Raw genomic sequence first — 19,828 nt, forward strand, 5'->3', positions numbered from 1 at the left:
TGTATTGTACGTATATTAATTTAAACCATTAACTTTGCCTATTTGGGTGTCTGTGCAGCTTCACAGTGATGTTGCTATTGGCTGAATACATCACATGTCCTATGCTCCAAATATCTGCTGTCATTGACTGATCACATGACACGAGCTATGATTGTCTGATAAAAGCGCATCCCAGTCTCAGTTTCAGTGCTTTGGAAGCTAATGTGGTGTATTTGGTGGAATTCACATTTATATTTCCGTAATATGAAAATATGCAGTGTACATGTTGCTGTGCATCAAATTTTACAGCTCTGAGGGAAAGTGTATTGTCACTCAACTTGGAAAAAGTGTACTTTTGTCCAGGAAAAAAGTATATTTTCACCTGGGAAAAAGTGCATTTACAACTGGGGAATCCAGGAAAAATTTGGGAATTTTTTTTTTCTTGTCCACGTATACACCCTGCATGAGCATGAACACATTCAACTCCGTCCCTCCCTCGTCCCTCCTCCCCCACCCCCTCCCTCCTCCCTCACCCCCTCCCTCCTCCCCCACCCCCTCCCCCCTCCCCCATCCCACTGCCTCTCTCTGGGAGAGAGAGAGAGTGTGTGTGTGTGTGTGGGGGGGGGGGGGGGGGGGGGGCGTGCGCGCACGCGACAAGTTGAGAGAGAGAGAGAGAGAGAGAGAAAATCAGTAACGCTGAAAAAGTGGAACAGTAGACTTGAATCCATCATTCAGTTTGATACTTGTGAAACCTTCTGTACTATAAACCACCTGTTGTTACTCCTCTCAGATTTTCGCTGTGTTATTACCTACTGGCGTGTTTTTGAGCGATCGACTGAGTTGTTCTTTCCATTTTACACACAGTGTTTTAACAACAGGCCCAGTCATCTTCCCCAGGTGCTGAGAACGGTGCTGTTACCCGTACTTGCTGCCTGTGCTCCAACCAGATTGTGAAATTTTGTTGGTGTCGTACCGCTGTTTAGTCAGGCCGTTTGACTATTTTAGGTACAAATGAAAGTGGAGAGTTGAGGGCAATGAAACGAGCATTTACATTCTGTTGTGAATGAAGTGTGCTGGTTTGTTGAAAATTCTCTAGATCCTTCAACCATTGTGTCTCTCATTTTCCCAGACTTTCATCTCTCGCTTATATCTGATTTTTGTTCCTCTCTCAGGCAGCCCTTAGAGGTAAGGAAGAGCTGTCGTCAACCTACAGGTTGATTTGATCACTGCAGTGCTTTATTAGGCACACTCCTGCTCTAGATGTTGTGCCAACCTTTGAACTGACTTACCCAGCCAGTTACAGGCGGGCACCCAGCCAGTGACAGGTGGACTTGCAGTTTAATGTGGGCTCCGAACAATGGCGCAACTCGTCATTTTTCTCATCGACAAACTTAACGATTTACTATTTCTGTTGTCTTATTAATGAAGATTCTTCTACATTTGCTTTATTCCTTCTCTTCTTGAACTCTTTGATTGTTGGATTTTTGTTCTGAATTTTTATATGTGTTTTGAATATCTCTGTCAGATCTGACCAAGTCCTTTAAGTAATTTTGAGTTTCATTGATGCATTTGCGTTTTTGTTGGAAAAACTGCTGTAGCTGATAAACTGTAAAGGAAAACGCATTATTTCCATAGGCAATTCAGTTAGATCCAAGGATTCTCGAAACCCCAAAACATCATTCAGAGAGGCTTTATTTGATTAATTTCTTTTTTCTGGTTTTTTTTCTGGTTGTTCTGAACTGAATATCAGTGTTTCAAGGCTTTGTAGCATTTATTATATGCATCTTAACAATTATATATAGCAGAAACTCCAGGTTGGAATATTCACAATGCAAGGAAACGGATAGATTGCTACTCACCGTAAAGATAACATGTTAAATCGTAGACGGGCACAGTGAAAAGACTTACACATTTGGCTGTCAGCCAAAGCTTTCTTCAGAAAAGGAAACACTCTAAACTTCATTCACACAAGCAAGCACATCTTACACACACATTCCTGCCATCTCTGGCAGCTCGGTCCAGACCGAGGTGTCGGAGATCGTGTGTGCGTGAAGTGTACTTACTTGTGTGAATGAATATGTGTGTTTCCTTTTGCCAAGAAAGCTTTGGTCAAAAGCTATGATGTTAGCAACTCAACTTGTCATCTTCATGGTGAGTAGCTTTCTGTCCTTTTCCTTATATTGTCAGTAATAAATAAGACATCAAATGGAAGACCAAGTCAACAAGGTTTTTTTTTTACAAGTGTTCGATGTGGGCACCGTTCATCACACAGCACACATTTAGTCGATGGGAGAGTTCTTCCAAACCTTGTGGTAGTGCACACATGTACTCGTTATCCTTTATGAATCCCCAAATGCAAAAATCACATGGCAACAGACTGGGTGAACTTGGAGGCCATGCGAAATGAACTCTGTCACCCGGCCCCTTGCAGCCAGTCCAGGAGTCGGGTACAGTGTCATTTAACTAATCACATTGAGTTATACCAGTGAGGTGATGCGTCATCTTGCTGGCAAATGAAGTTCTGTGATTCAGCTGCTTTCAGTTGAGGGAAGAACCATAGTTCTAGCACATCACGATATGAATCATCCGTTGCAGTTGCCTCATGGGAAAAAAAGGTCCATAAACATTTTGTTTAGGGGAGTCTTGTTGCACTGCAGCATGTTCTGGGTATTTGCTGATGCCCAGATGTGCACAGTACATGTGTTCACATTTCCAATTGGATGAAATGTCAATTCATCACTGAAGATTACACGATCCAGAAACTCTTCATTGTCATGCAGCAACATGCAAAATTAGCACATAAACAGCAATCTGTAGGCTTTAGAGCTGTAACAGTTGTAAACGATAAGGACATAGTTGTAAGCATTGCCTTAAAAGTCCCCACAGAGATATCACTGGAGTTGCGCTGATTCACGACTAGCCTTACGAACAGATTCTTGGGGCTACGCACGAGACACTGTCACTTCTTCAACATGTTCTTCAACCACTGTTGGTCATCCCATACTTTTCCCTTTGCAAATACAGTGTATGTCTCCAGACTGATGATACCATTTACAGATGTTATCACCACTTAGAGGATTATAGTGGAACTTAATATGAAATGCATGTTGCCCTGTAACAACAGACTCAGTCATTGCAAAATTATAAAACCCGAAAAACTTTGTTAACTAGTCGTCATCTTTGCTGCTAGTGCTTTCTAATGGAAGTCACAAGAAACAGTGCATGCACACAGGTACACAGCAAGGTGTATACGTCCTGGGAGATCCGGGAAAAACCCGGGAATTATTCGGAATTCCGGGAATTTTTCATGGTATTAATTTTCAGTACTGTATCCCGCTACTGCAGAATAATACTGCAGCAATAAAAGATAAACGAGAGAAAAATACAAAAATAAAATTTTAGTTGCATAGGAAATGCATCATTTATGACAAAACACTGTGCACACACAAGTGTCTGCTACATCAGTATGTGTCTAAGGCCTTACTATAAAGACTATGCAATACTTAGTAACAAAAAACTGCTACCAATCAGTGTGACGTCACAACTGTTTGCATTAGGTTCATTTGAGTAGTTGCCAGCGGGCACATGCGCATGCGCACTTAAGTTGCATATGAGCAGTACCTTCTCCCGCTTCTGTGGCTACTTGAAGCCAGATACAAACTGCAAAAATTTTTTCTGGCACGCCCAAGCTTCCAGATTCGTGTATGCGCAGAGCGGTCCGAGTTGTACTGGGGTAGGGGTAGTCTCCACGTGATCTGTGTTCACTTTTAGTGATTTGCCGTTTCCTCTTCGTGTACAGCTCCCACACAAAATGAAAACAGAATGGATTTCTGTGGCTGGGAGCTATCGAGTGAATTAAAACACATTTACATAATTACGAAAGGCAGAAATGTATTACAGGTTTCAGCTTTCTGAGTTTATTTCCATGTTTTTGGTAGTTGAGCAATAATCACCTTGCAGAGCAATGAAGTTATTTTTGTCGGTTTGCTAGGGAAATTTGGCTTTTATTAATCATTTCCGCTGAGGTAGTCAATTTATTTGAAACGAAGCGTTTTGGTCCGTAGTGTAGGCTAGTTCCAACTGTTTGCAGAATTTCAAGTACATGTTTTCATCTTATGATGTGTATTGCATTTTGCCGTAATAAAGATTCAAACATGAGATAATACATTACCAGTACTCTAAGAAAATTTACATCCCGAAAACCTCACTGGAAAGCTTAATATCAGGTTGGAGCCTATTTTATTGTGAATCTGGACATATGGATGTGCACTTCAAGCCGAGTTATACATTCTAGTATGGTTTAAGGACTTCCGATACTCTTGGAGTATCCTCTGATGTCCTTTTTCTTTTATGATGTAGGATATCTCAGTGCAAAATGTACGAACATACAGACTTCCTACGCTATAGTAGCTGTGCAAACACAGTAATGCCTGTTTTCTGGCACTCCCTGGCAGCTGCTGAAAAAACCTATTTCTAACAGGTCTGCGGAAAATACTGCAAATGGTGGTTTGAAAAGCGTTACTTGCAAAAATGAATTACATTATGTGTGAGAATTTGCGATGAAATTCATAAATCATAAGAAATTTTTACTTTCGTTTAAAACTTAACAATTAGAGGACTGGCCACTTAGAAGAATTCTGAGTCCAGAAGACCAGACATTTATGTCATTACCTTAAATTTTACTGTCACATTTGTGTGATGTATTTTAAAGTGTAACGCACGCCAAAAAGAAAGAGGGAGAGAGACCAAACCATTAACTATTCCTATTTGTGTGTTTGCGCTACTAACAGTGATGTTGCTTTTGGCTGACTACATCACATCCTGTGCTCTGAATATCTGCTGTTATCAGCTAGCAAGATCACGTGACATGAGCTATTATTGGCTTACAAAAGGGCATTGCAGTCTCAATTTCAGTGCTGTGGAAACGAATGTGCTGTGTTTGGTGGAATTTGAAATTACACTTTCGTTATTATGAAAACATGCAGTGAATCATAATATGAAAATATGCAGCATACATGACTTTCCAAGACTCTTTTTGTTTTTCTGAAGTGTCAGCGGGAAATTCTACACCGATGATGTATAAAACTTTAACCATTCAAAGGATTGATAAGTTTTACAGTTCTGTAGGAAAATATACTGTCACTTAACATGGGAAAAAAATGTGTGTTCTTCCAAGGAAGAAGTGTATTTCCTAACTGGGAAATCTGGTTCAAAATGGTTCAAATGGCTCTGAGCGCTATGCGACTTAATTTCTGAGGTCATCAGTCGCCTAGAACTTAGAACTAATTAAACCTAACTAACCTAAGGACATCACACACATCCATGCCCGAGGCAGGATTCGAACCTGCGACCGTAGCGGTCGCTCGGTTCCAGACTGTAGCGCCCAGAACCGCACGGCCACTCCGGCCAGTTGGAAATCTGGGAATTGTTTTTCCTTGTCCACATATACACCCTGTACAAACAAAATTGTTTGTGTTTGCTCTTTTATTTGATGTGTTATTTATAAATGTAAGTTGAATATAATAAATGCTACAAAGCCACCATTTGTTTTATATTTATTCGCGTTATTTCTTTGCTCTTGTTTTTCATTTTTACTGATGTTTATTACCCAATATTCTGCGTTTAGTTCCTCTATGCTTACTTTTTTAGAAGTTTCCTACACTTTGTGTCTACTAACGCAGTGTTGGGGCAGTATCCCTTCTCATCACAGCTGGTTCCTGTTACTTTTAATTTCCATTTTCTCTCTTTGATTAAAAAAAACTTAAAAAGTTAAAGTAATTGCTTGTATATTTATTTGTATCTTAGCTCTGCTCCAGTTATTCCTATTCAAATTGCTCTTCCCTCATTGTAAACGTTTCTAGTAATTTTTTCCCTAAAAATTTGATACAAAAGTGGGAAATTATGGGTGGGATATAAACAGTGGCATGAAGAAAGATTAACTTCTTATATATGGAAGACACACTGATCAACAAATGAACACATGAACAAGGTGTTGCATACCATAATTCAGCTTTTGAACTTGGCATATGATAGTGATATATTTTACTGTGGATCAATCATTGTTTTGGGTAATAGAAGGCCAACAATATATATTTTGAGATCTTTTGTACAATGGTAGAAATATTTTCAGTCATAATATAAACAATCTAGGAAAAGGTAGATAATTACTTACTGTAAAGAAGACATACCAAGTTGCAGATAGGCACAATTAAAAGACTCTTAATAGTGTTCAGCCACAGCCTTCTTCAGTAAAGAGAAAGACACACACAACATTCACACACACACTCAAGCAAGCACACCTCACACACACGTGACCACCACTCCAGCATCTCGAGGTGGTATGCAGTATCACTTGGGATGCAAGCAGCAATCTGGGGGGGGGGGGGGGGGGGGGGGAGCGGATGAGAAGGGATAGTAGCATACGGGTGGGGAGAGAGACGAACACTGTCAGCTGGAGTGTGCAGTGACTAGACTGCTGATAGGTGCAGTGTTATGAGGTTGTGGGGCAAGGAGGAGGAAGGAAAAGGAACAAAAAAGGAGAGGCACAGGGAAAGATAGATGGATGCATTGGCAGAGGGCTGCAAATAAACAGAGTGGGAGATGAGAATGGGGAGGAGATGATAGGATAGAGGGATGGAAACTATTGGGTGGAGGGTGTGGGGAGAGTATATTACTGTAGGTTGAGGCCAGGATAATTATGAGATTGAAGAATGTGTTGTAAGGATAATGCTCACCTGCACAGTTCAGAAAAGATGGCGGTGGAGGGAAGGATCCAGATGATTCGGGTAGTGAAGCAGTTATTGAAATGTGTTACATTCAGCTGCATGTTGAGTCGCAAGTTGTTCTTGGCTGCAGTCTGATGGCGGCCATTCATCCTGAGAGACAGGTGGTTGGTAGTCATATCGATGTAAAAAGGTGTGCAGTGATTGCAGCAGAGCTGGTAAATGACATGTCTGCTTTCACAGGTGGTCTGGCCTCTGATGGGGTAGGACAAACATGTAATGGGAGTGGATTAAGTGCTGGGTGTGTGGATTGGGCAGGTTCTGCATCTGGCTCTTCCACAGGGATACAATCCTTGTGGCAAGGGGTTGGGATTGGGAGTGGCATAGGGATGGACTAGGATGTCGTGGAGCTATGGTGAGCAATGGAACACCACTTTAGGAGGGATGGGAAGTACCTTGGGTAGAATGTCCCTCATTTCAGGACATGATGATAGGTAATCAAAACCCTGGCAGAGGATGTGGTTCAGTTGTTCCAGCCCAGGGTTGTACTGAGAGACGCAGGGGACACTTCTTTGTGGCTGGTTTTTGGGGGTGGTGGGAGGATTAGGGTTGTAAGGGGAAGTGGCACAGGAGATCTAGTTGTGGACTGTCTGGGAGATAGAGCCTGTCTTTGAAGGCTTTGGTGAGAACCTTAGCCTACTGAGCAAGGGAGTTTCGTCACTGCAGATATGCCATCCCCAGGTAGCAAGCCTATATGGGAGGGATTTTCTGGTGTGAAAGGGATGACTACTGTCAAAATGCAGGTACTGTTGGTGGTTGATAGGTTTAATGTAGACAGAGGTGCAGATGGGGGTCATCAGAGGAGGTCAACATCTAAGAAGGTGGCACGCTGGGTTCAGGAGAACCACGTGAAGCGGATGGGAGAGAAGGTGTTGCGGTTTTGAAGGAATGAAGGTAGGGTGTCTTGGCCCTGGGTCCAGATCATGAAGACATCATCATTGAACCTGAGCCAGGCTAGGCTAAGAAGGTCTCATCTAGATGGCCCATAAAAAGGTTGGCATAGGAGGGTGACAGCCATGCGGGTGCCCGTGGCTGTGCCGTGAATTTGTTCATATACCTTCCCTTCAAATGAGAAGTATTTGTGGGTTAGGATAAAATTAGTATGATATATGAGCATTGAGTTTGTTGGTTTGAAGTCTGAAGGACATTTGGAAACATAATGTTCAATAGTGGTAAGACCAAGGACATGAGGGGTTCTGGTGTTTGGGGAGGTGGTGTCAACAGTGGCAAATAGGGATCCAGGCGGTATACGGGTGGGGATAGTGAAGAGTTGGTGAAAGAAGTTGTTGGTGTCCTTGACATGGGAGGCTATCTTACGGGAAAATGGTTGGAGGTCTTGGTCAATGAGCGCTGAATATCCTTTCAGTGCGTGCACAATAACCAGCCTCAATGGGGCGTACAGGATTTTTGGTTTTGTGGAGCTTGTAGAAGGTAGGTGTGTGGGGTGTCATATGGGTGAGAAGGGGAATGGATTCAGGGAGATGTTCTGGGAAGGACCTAAGGCTTTAAGCAGGGATTGGGGTTTCTGTAGGACTTCTGGGATGGGATCACTCTGAAAAAGTTTATAGGTGGAGGATTAAGACAATTGTCGGAGGTCTTGTGCCAGGTAGTCACTGTGATTCACAACAACAGTGGTGGAACCTTTGTCTGCAGGTAGGATGATTAGGTCAGGATTTGTTTTGAGGTTGTGTAAGGCTGTTCTTTATTCTACTGATAGGTTGGTGTTCTGGGGAAGTTGGAGGTAAGGAATTTCTAGAACTATCCAGCAGGTAGTTAAGTGGAAGGGGGAGGGGGGATCACAGTTTTATGGTGGTACGAACTACTAGTAGGGTTCATTGTGGAATTAGGGTGGCTTTGTTTGAAGGATTGGCGGCAAAGAAGTGCTTGCATTGCAGGGATCGGGAGGAGTACAGTAGGTCTTTCACACATCCAGCATGGATAAATTTGGGTCAATATGCTAGTCCCAATCCCAACTCCTTGCCTCAAGTTTCATATCCCTGTCAAAGATCCAGGTGCAAAAGATGCCAATCCACCCACCCAGCACTTCCTATTCTGGTTCTGTCACAGGTTTAAAGGGCTAAAGGTGAGGCCTTTGGATAGGACTGAAACTTCTATGGAGCTGAGGGAAAAGGTCAGCTATTCAGGGTTTAGCTGCTATGAGGGGCAGATGAGAGGAACACTGGGTACGATAGGGGTCAGATAGTGGTGCGCCGAGGCAGCAGTAGGATGTCAGCAGGGTGGATAATTTATGGAGGTGGTGTCTGGAAGGCTGCTCCAGGTGCTGAAGAGCAAGGGATTCAATTTATTGCAAAGTAGTTGTAGCTTGTGGAGGGAGCAGAGATGGTTTTGGGATGCCTATGCCGTGGAGATGTGGTTTTGCAGTACTAGGTTTGTGAGGAGAAGGGATTGGTGGAGTCTGAAAAGTTGTAGGTCATTGGGAAATGAGGAGTGGGATCCAGAGAAAGGAATCTTTACAGTTAAGTCCTTTGGGGGGGGGGGGGGGGTTGCCATGGTTTAGGCAACATTTGAGAAACAGGATGTGGGACTGTGTTTTAGCCAGGGAAAGGTATACTTTTCTAAACTGCTGCAGAAAGATGGAGCAAGGGTCCATTGTGGCAGGAATGGCACAAAGGAAACGGGAATGATGGAGAAATGGGCAAAATAGATCTTGATAGATGTGAAAGGAACTGGATAAGCAATAAGACGCATAAAGGTCGTAAAAAACGCTTAAAAACACACAAAGATACGCAAAAATACATGAAAATGCATGAAACAACATAAAGCTATGCATAACTATGTTAAATCATACAGAAACATGGGTGAAAAGTAACAGTGAGGTTTGGTAGCGTGTGTTATGTTGCGATAAACAGAGAGAGAGAGAGAGAGAGGGGATGGGGGAGGGGGGGCTAGGTCGAGGATCAAAAGTTTATGTGGCATGGACAGGTGTCGAAAACAAAATTCTAAGTACATCAGGATGGGGAATGAAGTGGGATGGCGCCATCTGTACCTCTGTCCACACTAAACACACCAACCACCAACAGTACCTGCATTTTGACAGCTGTCATCCCCTTCATACCAAAAAGTCCCTTCCATATAGCCTGGCTATCGGGGGATCGTGTATCTGCAGTGACAAAAACTCTCTTGCTCAGTAGGCTATGGTTCTCACCGGAGCCTTCACAGGCAGGCTCTATCTCCCAGACAGCCCACAAATAGATCTCCTGTGCCATTTTCTCTCACAACCCCAATCCTCCAACCACCCCCAAAAACCAGCCACAAAGAAATGTCCCCTTTGTCTCCCAGTACCACCCGGAGCGGCACAACTGAACCACATCCTTTGCCAGGGTTTTGATTACCTATCATCGTGCCCTGAAATGAGAGATGTCCTACCCGGGATAGTTCCCACCCCTCCTAAAGTGGTGGTGTCGCCCACCCAACCACCACGACATCCCAGTCGATCCTTGTGCCAGCCCCAGTCCCAACCCTTTGCCTGTGGGAGACCCAGGTGCAAACCTGTCAGTCCACCCACACAGTACCCGGTCCTTTCACAGGTTTATCATACCCCATCAGGGCGGGCCACCTGTGAAAGCAGCCATGTCATTTACCAGCTCTGTTGCAATCATTTCACAGCTTTTTATATTGGTATGACTACCAGCCAGCTGTCCACTGGGATCAATGGCCACTGCCAAACTGTGGCCAAGAGCAAAGTAGACCACCTGTGGCACAACATGCAGCTGAACATAACACACTTTATTTCAATGGCTGCTTCACTACCTGAGCCATCTGGATCCTTCACTCCACCACCAGCTTTTCTGAGCTTACGGTAACGTACTATCCCCACACCCTCCACCCAACAGTTTCCACCCCCTCTGTCTTATCATCTCCTCCCCATTCTTGTCTACCACCCTGTTTATTTGCAGCCCTCTGGCAATGCGTCAGCCTGTCTTTTCCCGCACCTCTCCTTTTTTGCTACTTCACCCCCCCCCCCCCCCCCCCCCCTCCTCCCTGCCCCACAACCTCCTGACGCTGAGCCCGCCGGCAGTCTAGTCCCTGCACACACCACCAGACAGCGTTCTTATCTCTCCTTCTGTATACTACTATCCCTTCCCCACCCCCTCCAGACCTGCGGCTTGCATCCCAAGTGATGTTGCATACTGGCTCGAGATGCTGGAGTTCGCGGTTGTGTGTGCGTGAGGTGTGCTTCCTTGTGTGTCTGTGTGTGTGTGTGTGTGTGTGTGTGTGTGTGTGTGTGTGTTTACTGACGAAGGCTGTGGCTGAAAGCTATATGTGAGTGTCTTTTAATTGTGCCTGACTGCAACTTGGCATGTCTTCTTTACGGTAAGTGCCAATCTATCTTTTCCTACATTGTTGACAATCTTGCCTGGAATTTCCATTGTTTGATTTTTGGCAGTTAGAATATGTATAGTTAATGTGTTTTTCCTCTTATTTTGTGTGCAGTATTAATTGTTATGACAATTTAATTGATATCTCTTAAATGTAATTGTGCTGTTTTCCCTTTTAGCTGTGTTGTTTCCCAGAATGCACCTATAATTGGCATTTTCTTATTTTATTGCTACTTCTCATCTTTTTTTAAATACTAACTATTTGATAACTACTCATGTAAATTCCTAGATGGTTATGGCTGCCATGACTTTGTGTACCACCTTATTTTAGACATCGTTTACAACGGTAGTAACAAGGAAAATAGCAGTTACCTGTGTCTAATTCAGACCCAAGTATTTTCATTGCATCCTGAAGATACGGTGACAGTGTTTCAGTTGGAGAGGATCTCATTTTGAAAACTAAGTACACCAGTCAACATTGGACATTCAAAATTTACGACCCGTGGCCTTGGCACTGAATTGCATGAAGAATGACTTCTTGTATTACCTATAGATGCATTGCACTTTTATGGGATGTAGTCTACTAGCATGCAAAGGATTTGTAGACTTAAAAAGTGTACAAGGAATGCTGTACATAGGTTTGCTTCCTTGATTCATTATTAGGTATAGTTCATTAAGTCCTTCCAGTATTATGTGTTAATGATCATTTCGGAGACAGTCTATCTTTTGCTTTTCTTCCACATGCCATTGTAATAACTCTGTGTAACAGAGAATTTGCTGAGGCAGGCGTCGCTGTGTTGCAGTGTGTGCTGGCAGCTCCCCAGTCCTGGAGTGTCCAGATGTCAGCGCTGCTGCTTCGCTGCCGACTGGAGTCGTGGCATTCACGTACAGTGGAGCGTTCGATGAATCAGTGCCAGGTTGGTAACCGTACTCGTGTCTGAACATGGTGTGGAAATTCAGAGGGTAGGAGTTACACTCACAAGGAGATTCCTTGTGCTGCTGCATCCCACAACTGATTGATTCGTGATGCTGATTTTGTATGAATATGGAGGAGGAACAAGGTGACAGAATGGTTGGAGGGTTTATTGATTTGGGAAGTGAAATACCCAGTACTGCTGATAGTACCACTTCTGAGGGTAGTCTGAATAGTTCTCAGCCTAATATTGAAAATGATATTTTATGTTTCAAAAACTTTGTATTTTTTGATAATGTCATTATTAGGTATAGTTCATTTAAGTCCTTCCAGTATTATGTGTTAATGGTCATTTCGGAGACAGTCTATCTTTTGCTTTACGTCCACATGTCATTGTAATGTGTTCCGGTGACATTATTTTGTGCCTGTAATGTTTCTCTGAAATTATTGTCAAATCCTGTCTACAGCTGCAGTCATTTTTTGGTTGGATGAAAAACACTGACAAGCCAGTGGGACTTTATTTTTTGGGGAGAAGAGATGGAAGTCTGAGGGAGCCAAATCTAGGGATTAGGGCTAATGTTCCAAGACATAATAGCACAGATTCTTTAATTTAGCAATTCGTGACACATTTTTCTAAGTGTGTGCACTCTCTTAATGAAAGATGAGTTTGTTTTCTTTCTACAACCAGGCCTCTTTCGTTGAATTTTTGCATGCAGAGTGCTCAGAAGAAATGATAATGCCAAGTCATCGTTTAATAGAACTCGTTTCACATCCAGAAACACCAATGCCATGAATTTCCCAGCTGGTGACTTCATATTCTTCTTCTTTGGAGGTGAAGAATTGGCTTCCATCCACTGCTCCAATTGTTGTTTTGATTCTGGTGTGTAGTGATTAATCCGCGTTCCATCTGGTGTCACATACAAACATTCAAAAAACTTTTATCTTCATGAAATCACACTAAACACTGATTGGAAATTGTCACACGAATTTGTTTCAGATCCTCCTCGAGCAGACACGACATCCTTCACCCACGAAGCTTTCTTGTGTCTAGTTCTTTGTGAAAAATTTAGCTGAAGCAGTCTTGTGAAATCCATACAATTTTTGCAGTTTCACGCACTTCTGTACTCCATTCATCAAAAATCATATTGTGCAAATTTTCGACAATTTCTGGTGTGGTTGCAATTTTCGTATGTCTTTTATGTGGTGTAGTGGGATGATGTTGTAGGTTTATTGATACTCTCTTCCAGTGCTACTGGGCTTAGCAGAAGTTTTTCTGTGCTAAGAATGTAGTGATATAGAATGGTAAAACACTATATTTTCACTTACAAGACACTGTCAGCAGAAGCTCAAAGGAAGTGAAAGCAGTATTTTGTGTAAATGGTTGTTGACAACTGCAAGATCAAATTTCACGCAGCTGTTGCGCATATAATGGAACTCTTAAAATCCAGTGGAAAAGAGTGAAGAATTATTTCTGTTGTTATTATTCCAAATTCTGCCTTCAAGCTGTGAGTGATGGCTACTGACTGCATCTCAGCCCGTGCCAGCGGCATCATTTAGATGTGCTTTGTAGGGGCGCGTGGTCAGCACATTGCTCTCCTGGACATTGCCAGCATCTTGGATCTTGGAATCCTTATTTCTCATTTGAGTAGCTCTCCAGTTGGCATCACGAGGCTGAGTGCTCCGTGTTCCAGATGTCCCACCACAGAAAATCTGTGACGTTTCTGGGAATTAAACATGTGTCCTCTGCATGTTAGCCAGACATGCTGACCATTCTGGTGTGGATGTGGACAAAGAAATGAGTTATTAAAGTACATAAAAAATTGTGTGAATTATGCTCATAGTGATCAGTAAAACACATCCTGCAATAAAGTGGCTGGATGAGCATGCCTGACGAGTTTCCTCGGTGCAGGAGCTCGATCTTCACCGAATACTCTTTGAGCCAAATTTTTATCAACTGAAGAGCCATACCTTTCAATTACTGTGATTGATCTTTGACAACTAAGTTGAAGGTTTGTATATAATGTCTTGTCATAATTTTACTATTAAAGTTTTATTTGGAAGGTAACCTTAAATCAAAATGAAATGTAGGCACTAAACACACTGAGGAGAAGAGAACATGAATTCTTGAAACACAAAGTTGCCCAAAATTGTTGAAGAATAGATGAGTTGATCGAATACTTAATGAAGGGATACCAGTTTTAATAGGGAAATTAGTTTAAGTGGGAATTTATTACTTAACTTGAGTAAAGAAGCGACAGGAATCAAGGAACAAGTAATTTGGTTAGATAGGAAGTTTGGGAATAAAAATCTAAACATTGTAGTGAGAGACAAGGCTTGAACACATCAAGCAGTTGCAAGTGAATGTAAGTTACAGCAGTTGTGTGGATGTGAAGAATCTTGCACAGGGCTGATTATCATGGAAAGCTGCCTAAAATCAGTTGCCATAGTGATTATAACAACAACTTGCAGAATTAATGTTGCTGACAGATTTTGGAGTATTTCCAGCATTAAATTTGGGATCAACATTTTCCGCAGATTCTGGTAGATGCCATAGACAGCGACAAGCCTCCAGTAGCCTTCCGGTGGCCGCAGCTCTTCTCTACTCCGCTGCCGCCGCGGTGGCACATCGAGTCGGAGCTGGCACACCTGCTGCTGTCCCTGGGTGCCGTGAACAGTGCCCTCGACATCTTCCTGCGTCTTGAGGAGTGGGAGGCCGTCGTCAACTGCTACCACATGCTCAAGCTGCGCCATAAGGTGAGTTCAGAGTCGGCAGTGATATGTACGAGGGTGATGGAGGGATGCAAATGTAAAAACTCCCCAAGATAATGATTGTAAAAGTCGCAGTATAGGTAAAGCTAAGTACACAAGTATTACTTTTACCTGACTCTCATTAATCCAGATTTCTGATTAAAAAAAAACACAAACAGAAATCTTTGTTATACAGGTGGTGCAGTAGGGTATATGTGTAGTAGTTAGGATGGCTGTGCAGTAGCTCTGAGGTTTTTGTCCCACGCTTCTGGCTACATTACTGTGATAATTTCTGAAGACTGTGGAAACAGTGTGGCCTGCTATTTGTGATTCCACCACTGATCATTGTGAAGTTGTCAACCTCTGAATTCCTTGAAATGTTAGCAAACATTCCTGGTTGTTCAAGTGTAGACTATAGCAATATAGGTACCGGGGTGTATATGACCTGGGACAACCGGGAGAACCGGGAAAAACCCGTGATTTATTTCATCCAGGAGAAAACAGGGAAAAACCCGAGATTTTTTAAAAATTCCAGGAATTTTTCATTGTTTTAGTTTTCAGTTAAATTTTTGTAATTTTGACTGGTAAGAACCAATACTCTAACAAAGGATATTACTGTATCCAGTTACTGCAAAATAAAACTGCAGCAATGAAACATGAATGAGAGGAAAAAATGAAAATAAAACTTAAATTGCAAAGGAGATGTGCCACATACAAAACACAGTGCTCATACAAGCGTCTGCCAAAAGCAAAATGTGTTAAAAGATTTAGGAAAACTATGAAATGCTTCACATAACAACAAATTGCCTCCGATGAGCGTGAGGTCACAACTGTTTACATTAGATTCATTTTAGCAGTTACGAGCTGGCTCAAGCGTGTGCCCAGTTGAGTCGCATATGAATTGTACCTTCTCCCACTTTGGCTACAGAAATGTGACTGTTGGGTGTGTAAGCAGTCACAGCAAGCAGTTATACTCTGTTCATCATAAAAATAAACCTGATGTAAAAATTTGCTTGAATCTCACTGGATTTCATTTTGCTTGGAGCGGAAGCCAAGTTGTGACCAGTACAGTCAAGTATGATCATAAGGATATGTTCTATGCTGTGTTACACACACAAAGACTGAGCAATAATATGCGGGACAACAGCTTTACCGGCTGGCCAACCAGTGGTCCAACTAGCTTGCAGTGATGTGAGCAGTTGCATTTCAGACGTAAAAGAGGTGGGCAAAGAAACAATGTAGCTTCGATTGTCTTTTAATTTTTAAAAGAGAATGAAATAGTATTTGATAAAACTCTAGCACTACCACACGCTTCTTAGGTAACAAGACGGAAATCATGAAATGCTCTCATTCTCACCTGACACAGTATTCTAATTACAAACAAGAGCGATGAAAATTCCTAACTTAAACACAGGGTAATTTTTCTGAGCAAGCTATGTGTGATGCAAAAGTGTACTGCAGGGATTTCACCATACTATTGAATACTGAAGCCATTGAAGATATTAATTACAGTCAATCGTCTGGTAGTGTAACAGTCTTGTTATTTCTTGGGCCAAATCCCTTAACTTGGCTCCTGATCAGTTCTGTTTGGTTCATATTGTAATGGTACAGTGGCAAATGTAAAAATGCAGCATTTGCACGGTCTGCTCGTTGCTGTGAAATTGATTGTTTTTCATGTTTCTATGACACATACCTACATCTGTGGTATAAAACAGTGGACACAGTCCAAATAAAAGAGTATTTCATTTTTGCCTTAAAAATTAAATTGTTATGTTTTTTTAACTTAAGCAACCTTTATTAACAGTCTTTCATAAAATATTGGTAATTGGGGATTTATATTTGATATGAAAACTGAAATTTTGCATGCAATATGTAATTAAAAACAAGGAGACGTGCATTATTCATAAAAAATTACAATAAATTTTACAATTACGGGATGTAGGTAATTCAGATTGAATGAGGAAAAAAAAAAACTGATTCGGATGAGATTTGATCCAGCAAACTATTTACTGTGACCCGTTATTACAGTACTACACTAGCATTTCTGCTACTGATGCATGTACAACAGTGATTGTATCAACTGTATCTGATACAGTCCCTTGGCAAACTTCAAAGCTGATTATCTCTCTAAATTTATGACAAATATTAAAAACAACCTACATCTCAGCTCTTTCTGGCCGTGTTCCACACGCATGTTTCACTATGAAACAGGAAGCAGCCTCAGCTATTTTCATACTGCATATTAACAGTACGACAATCAGAACACAACAGTGCAGAGGCTGTGCCATACACGATTTTTGAAATGAAAACTACACAACTAAAGAGTGATTAAGAATAACATTGATGGTTGCTAATACATTTGAATATCTTAAAGTTTCATTTAACGTAACTTAGTAATAATACACTCCTGGAAATTGAAATAAGAACACCATGAATTCATTGTCCCAGGAAGGGGAAACTTTATTGACACATTCCTGGGGTCAGATACATCACATGATCACACTGACAGAATCACAGGCACATAGACACAGGCAACAGAGCATGCACAATGTCGGCACTAGTACAGTGTATATCCACCTTTCGCAGCAATGCAGGCTGCTATTCTCCCATGGAGACGATCGTAGAGATGCTGGATGTAGTCCTGTGGAACGGCTTGCCATGCCATTTCCACCTGGCGCCTCTGTTGGACCAGCGTTCGTGCTGGACATGCAGACCGCGTGAGACGACGCTTCATCCAGTCCCAAACATGCTCAATGGGGGACAGATCCGGAGATCTTGCTGGCCAGAGTAGTTGACTTACACCGTCTAGAGCACGTTGGGTGGCACGGGATACATGCGGACATGCGTTGTCCTGTTGGAACAGCAAGTTCCCTTGCCGGTCTAGGAATGGTAGAACGATGGGTTCGATGACGGTTTGGATGTACCGTGCACTATTCAGTGTCCCCTCGACGATCACTAGTGGTGTACGGCCAGTGTAGGAGATCGCTCCCCACACCATGATGCCGGGTGCTGGCCCTGTGTGCCTCGGTCATATGCAGTCCTGATTGTGGCGCTCACCTGCACAGCGCCAAACACGCATACGACCATCATTGGCACCAAGGCAGAAGCGACTCTCATCGCTGAAGACGACACGTCTCCATTCGTCCCTCCATTCACGCCTGTCGCGACACCACTGGAGGCGGGCTGCACGATGTTGGGGCGTGAGCGGAAGACGGCCTAACGGTGTGCGGGACCGTAGCCCAGCTTCATGGAGACGGTTGCGAATGGTCCTCGCCGATACCCCAGGAGCAACAGTGTCCCTAATTTGCTGGGAAGTGGCGGTGCGGTCCCCTACGGCACTGCGTAGGATCCTACGGTCTTGGCGTGCATCCGTGCGTCGCTGCAGTCCGGTCCCAGGTCGACGGGCACGTGCACCTTCCGCCGACCACTGGCGACAACATCGATGTACTGTGGAGACCTCACGCCCCACGTGTTGAGCAATTCGGCGGTACGTCCACCCGGCCTCCCGCATGCCCACTATACGCCCTCGCTCAAAGTCCGTCAACTGTACATACGGTTCACGTCCACGCTGTCGCGGCATGCTACCAGTGTTAAAGACTGCGATGGAGCTCCGTATGCCACGGCAAACTGGCTGACACTGACGGCGGCGGTGCACAAATGCTGCGCAGCTAGAGCCATTCGACGGCCAACACCGCGGTTCCTGGTGTGTCCGCTGTGCCGTGCGTGTGATCATTGCTCGTACAGCCCTCTCGCAGTGTCCGGAGCAAGTATGGTGGGTCTGACACACCGGTGTCAATGTGTTCTTTTTTCCATTTCCAGGAGTGTATATCTTGTACATAAGTAGGCCCTACTTCAAACAGTGCAACAACATCAGTGTACGTGTGCTATTGCGTCTGCACATTCATCGTGTTTGTGTTTGTTTACATCGGGTTTATTCCTATGATGCTGCGCGGTCTAAGGCGCCTTGCCACAGTTCACGCGGCTCCACCCGTCTGATGTTGAGTGTCCTCACTCGGGCATGGGTGTGTCTCTTGTCCTTAGCATAAGGTAGTTTAAGTTAGATTAAACAGTGTGTAAGCCTAGTGAGTGATGAGCTCAGCAGTTTGGTCCCACATGAACCTACCACAAATTTCCAAAATTTCTTGCAATGAACGGATTATAGATGCTACCTTGATACATTTTACTGGTGCACCCAAGCTGCCGGATTCAGGCATGCGCAGCAGGCCCGGATCTAGGAGGAGGGTGGCAAACTGGGGTATCTGTCCCAGGTGGCAATTTTGGGGGGAGGGGGTGCGCAAAATTCATATTCTTGAGGAAAATGAATGAATCGTAAGTTTATTTTTGAATGCGTGCATAGTGTGCGTGATGTCTTTGTCAGGGGAATCCTTGTTGCATCTAGAAATAAACTTTCCTGCAGGGAAAAGGGGCTATATGAGCTGAGACAAGTAAAGCAAACAGATGAATGCCAACCACTGTCTGATTATGTGGTTGATTGGGTTTGTGAATGATCAGTGTTGTTAAAATTACTAGCGTACTCCGTAGATTCAGACTACCAGAGTGGAAATAAACGATTGTTAGGAATAACGGGTAAGAATGATTCTGTATTATCTTCTCGATGTATCCAAGAAAATGAAATTTTGACAGAAAAATTTTGGCCACATCGCTATACTAGTAAGGGCCAATTGCATAGTCCCCGGCTAGCAGCCGCTTAAGTTCTGTTCTGTAGTGTGGAGAACGCGTTGTACAAACATGTAACAATGCCTAACGGTAGAATAATCGCAGGGTAACTAAACCGGCGATTCTGGCAGGGTTAGTGAAGTTAACAGGCAAATAAGTTTTGGCAATGGCAGGAACAGTTACAGAATTAGTGATGACAAGATTGTTTGTTATTAGAATGAAGGAGGGGGGAAGAAGCGGGGACATCACACAAATTATGGAAGAATGTGACAGTTCCTAATTTATATAAAATTTTTGTACTACTACTTTTCAATCTCATGCTTGAGAAACTGGAGCGTATGAATGAAAAGTGAAACTGTTTGCTTGTAGTAGACCTAATAGGCATTTGA

General features: G+C 43.1%; 1 protein-coding gene across 1 annotated transcript in view; it reads left to right on the plus strand.

Annotated features, from left to right (window-relative positions):
• The window catches only part of LOC126424746 (tetratricopeptide repeat protein 27), a 141,309-nt gene that overhangs the window by 40,351 nt on the left and 81,130 nt on the right, over positions 1-19,828 (plus strand). The window contains exons 8-9 of the mRNA XM_050087466.1: positions 11,905-12,018; positions 14,550-14,768. Coding sequence (XP_049943423.1) covers positions 11,905-12,018; positions 14,550-14,768 — 333 coding nt within the window. The remainder of the gene's footprint in view (positions 1-11,904; positions 12,019-14,549; positions 14,769-19,828) is intronic.

This window comes from Schistocerca serialis, chromosome 10, assembly GCF_023864345.2.
Source record: "Schistocerca serialis cubense isolate TAMUIC-IGC-003099 chromosome 10, iqSchSeri2.2, whole genome shotgun sequence".
Taxonomy (NCBI): Eukaryota; Metazoa; Arthropoda; class Insecta; order Orthoptera; family Acrididae; genus Schistocerca; species Schistocerca serialis.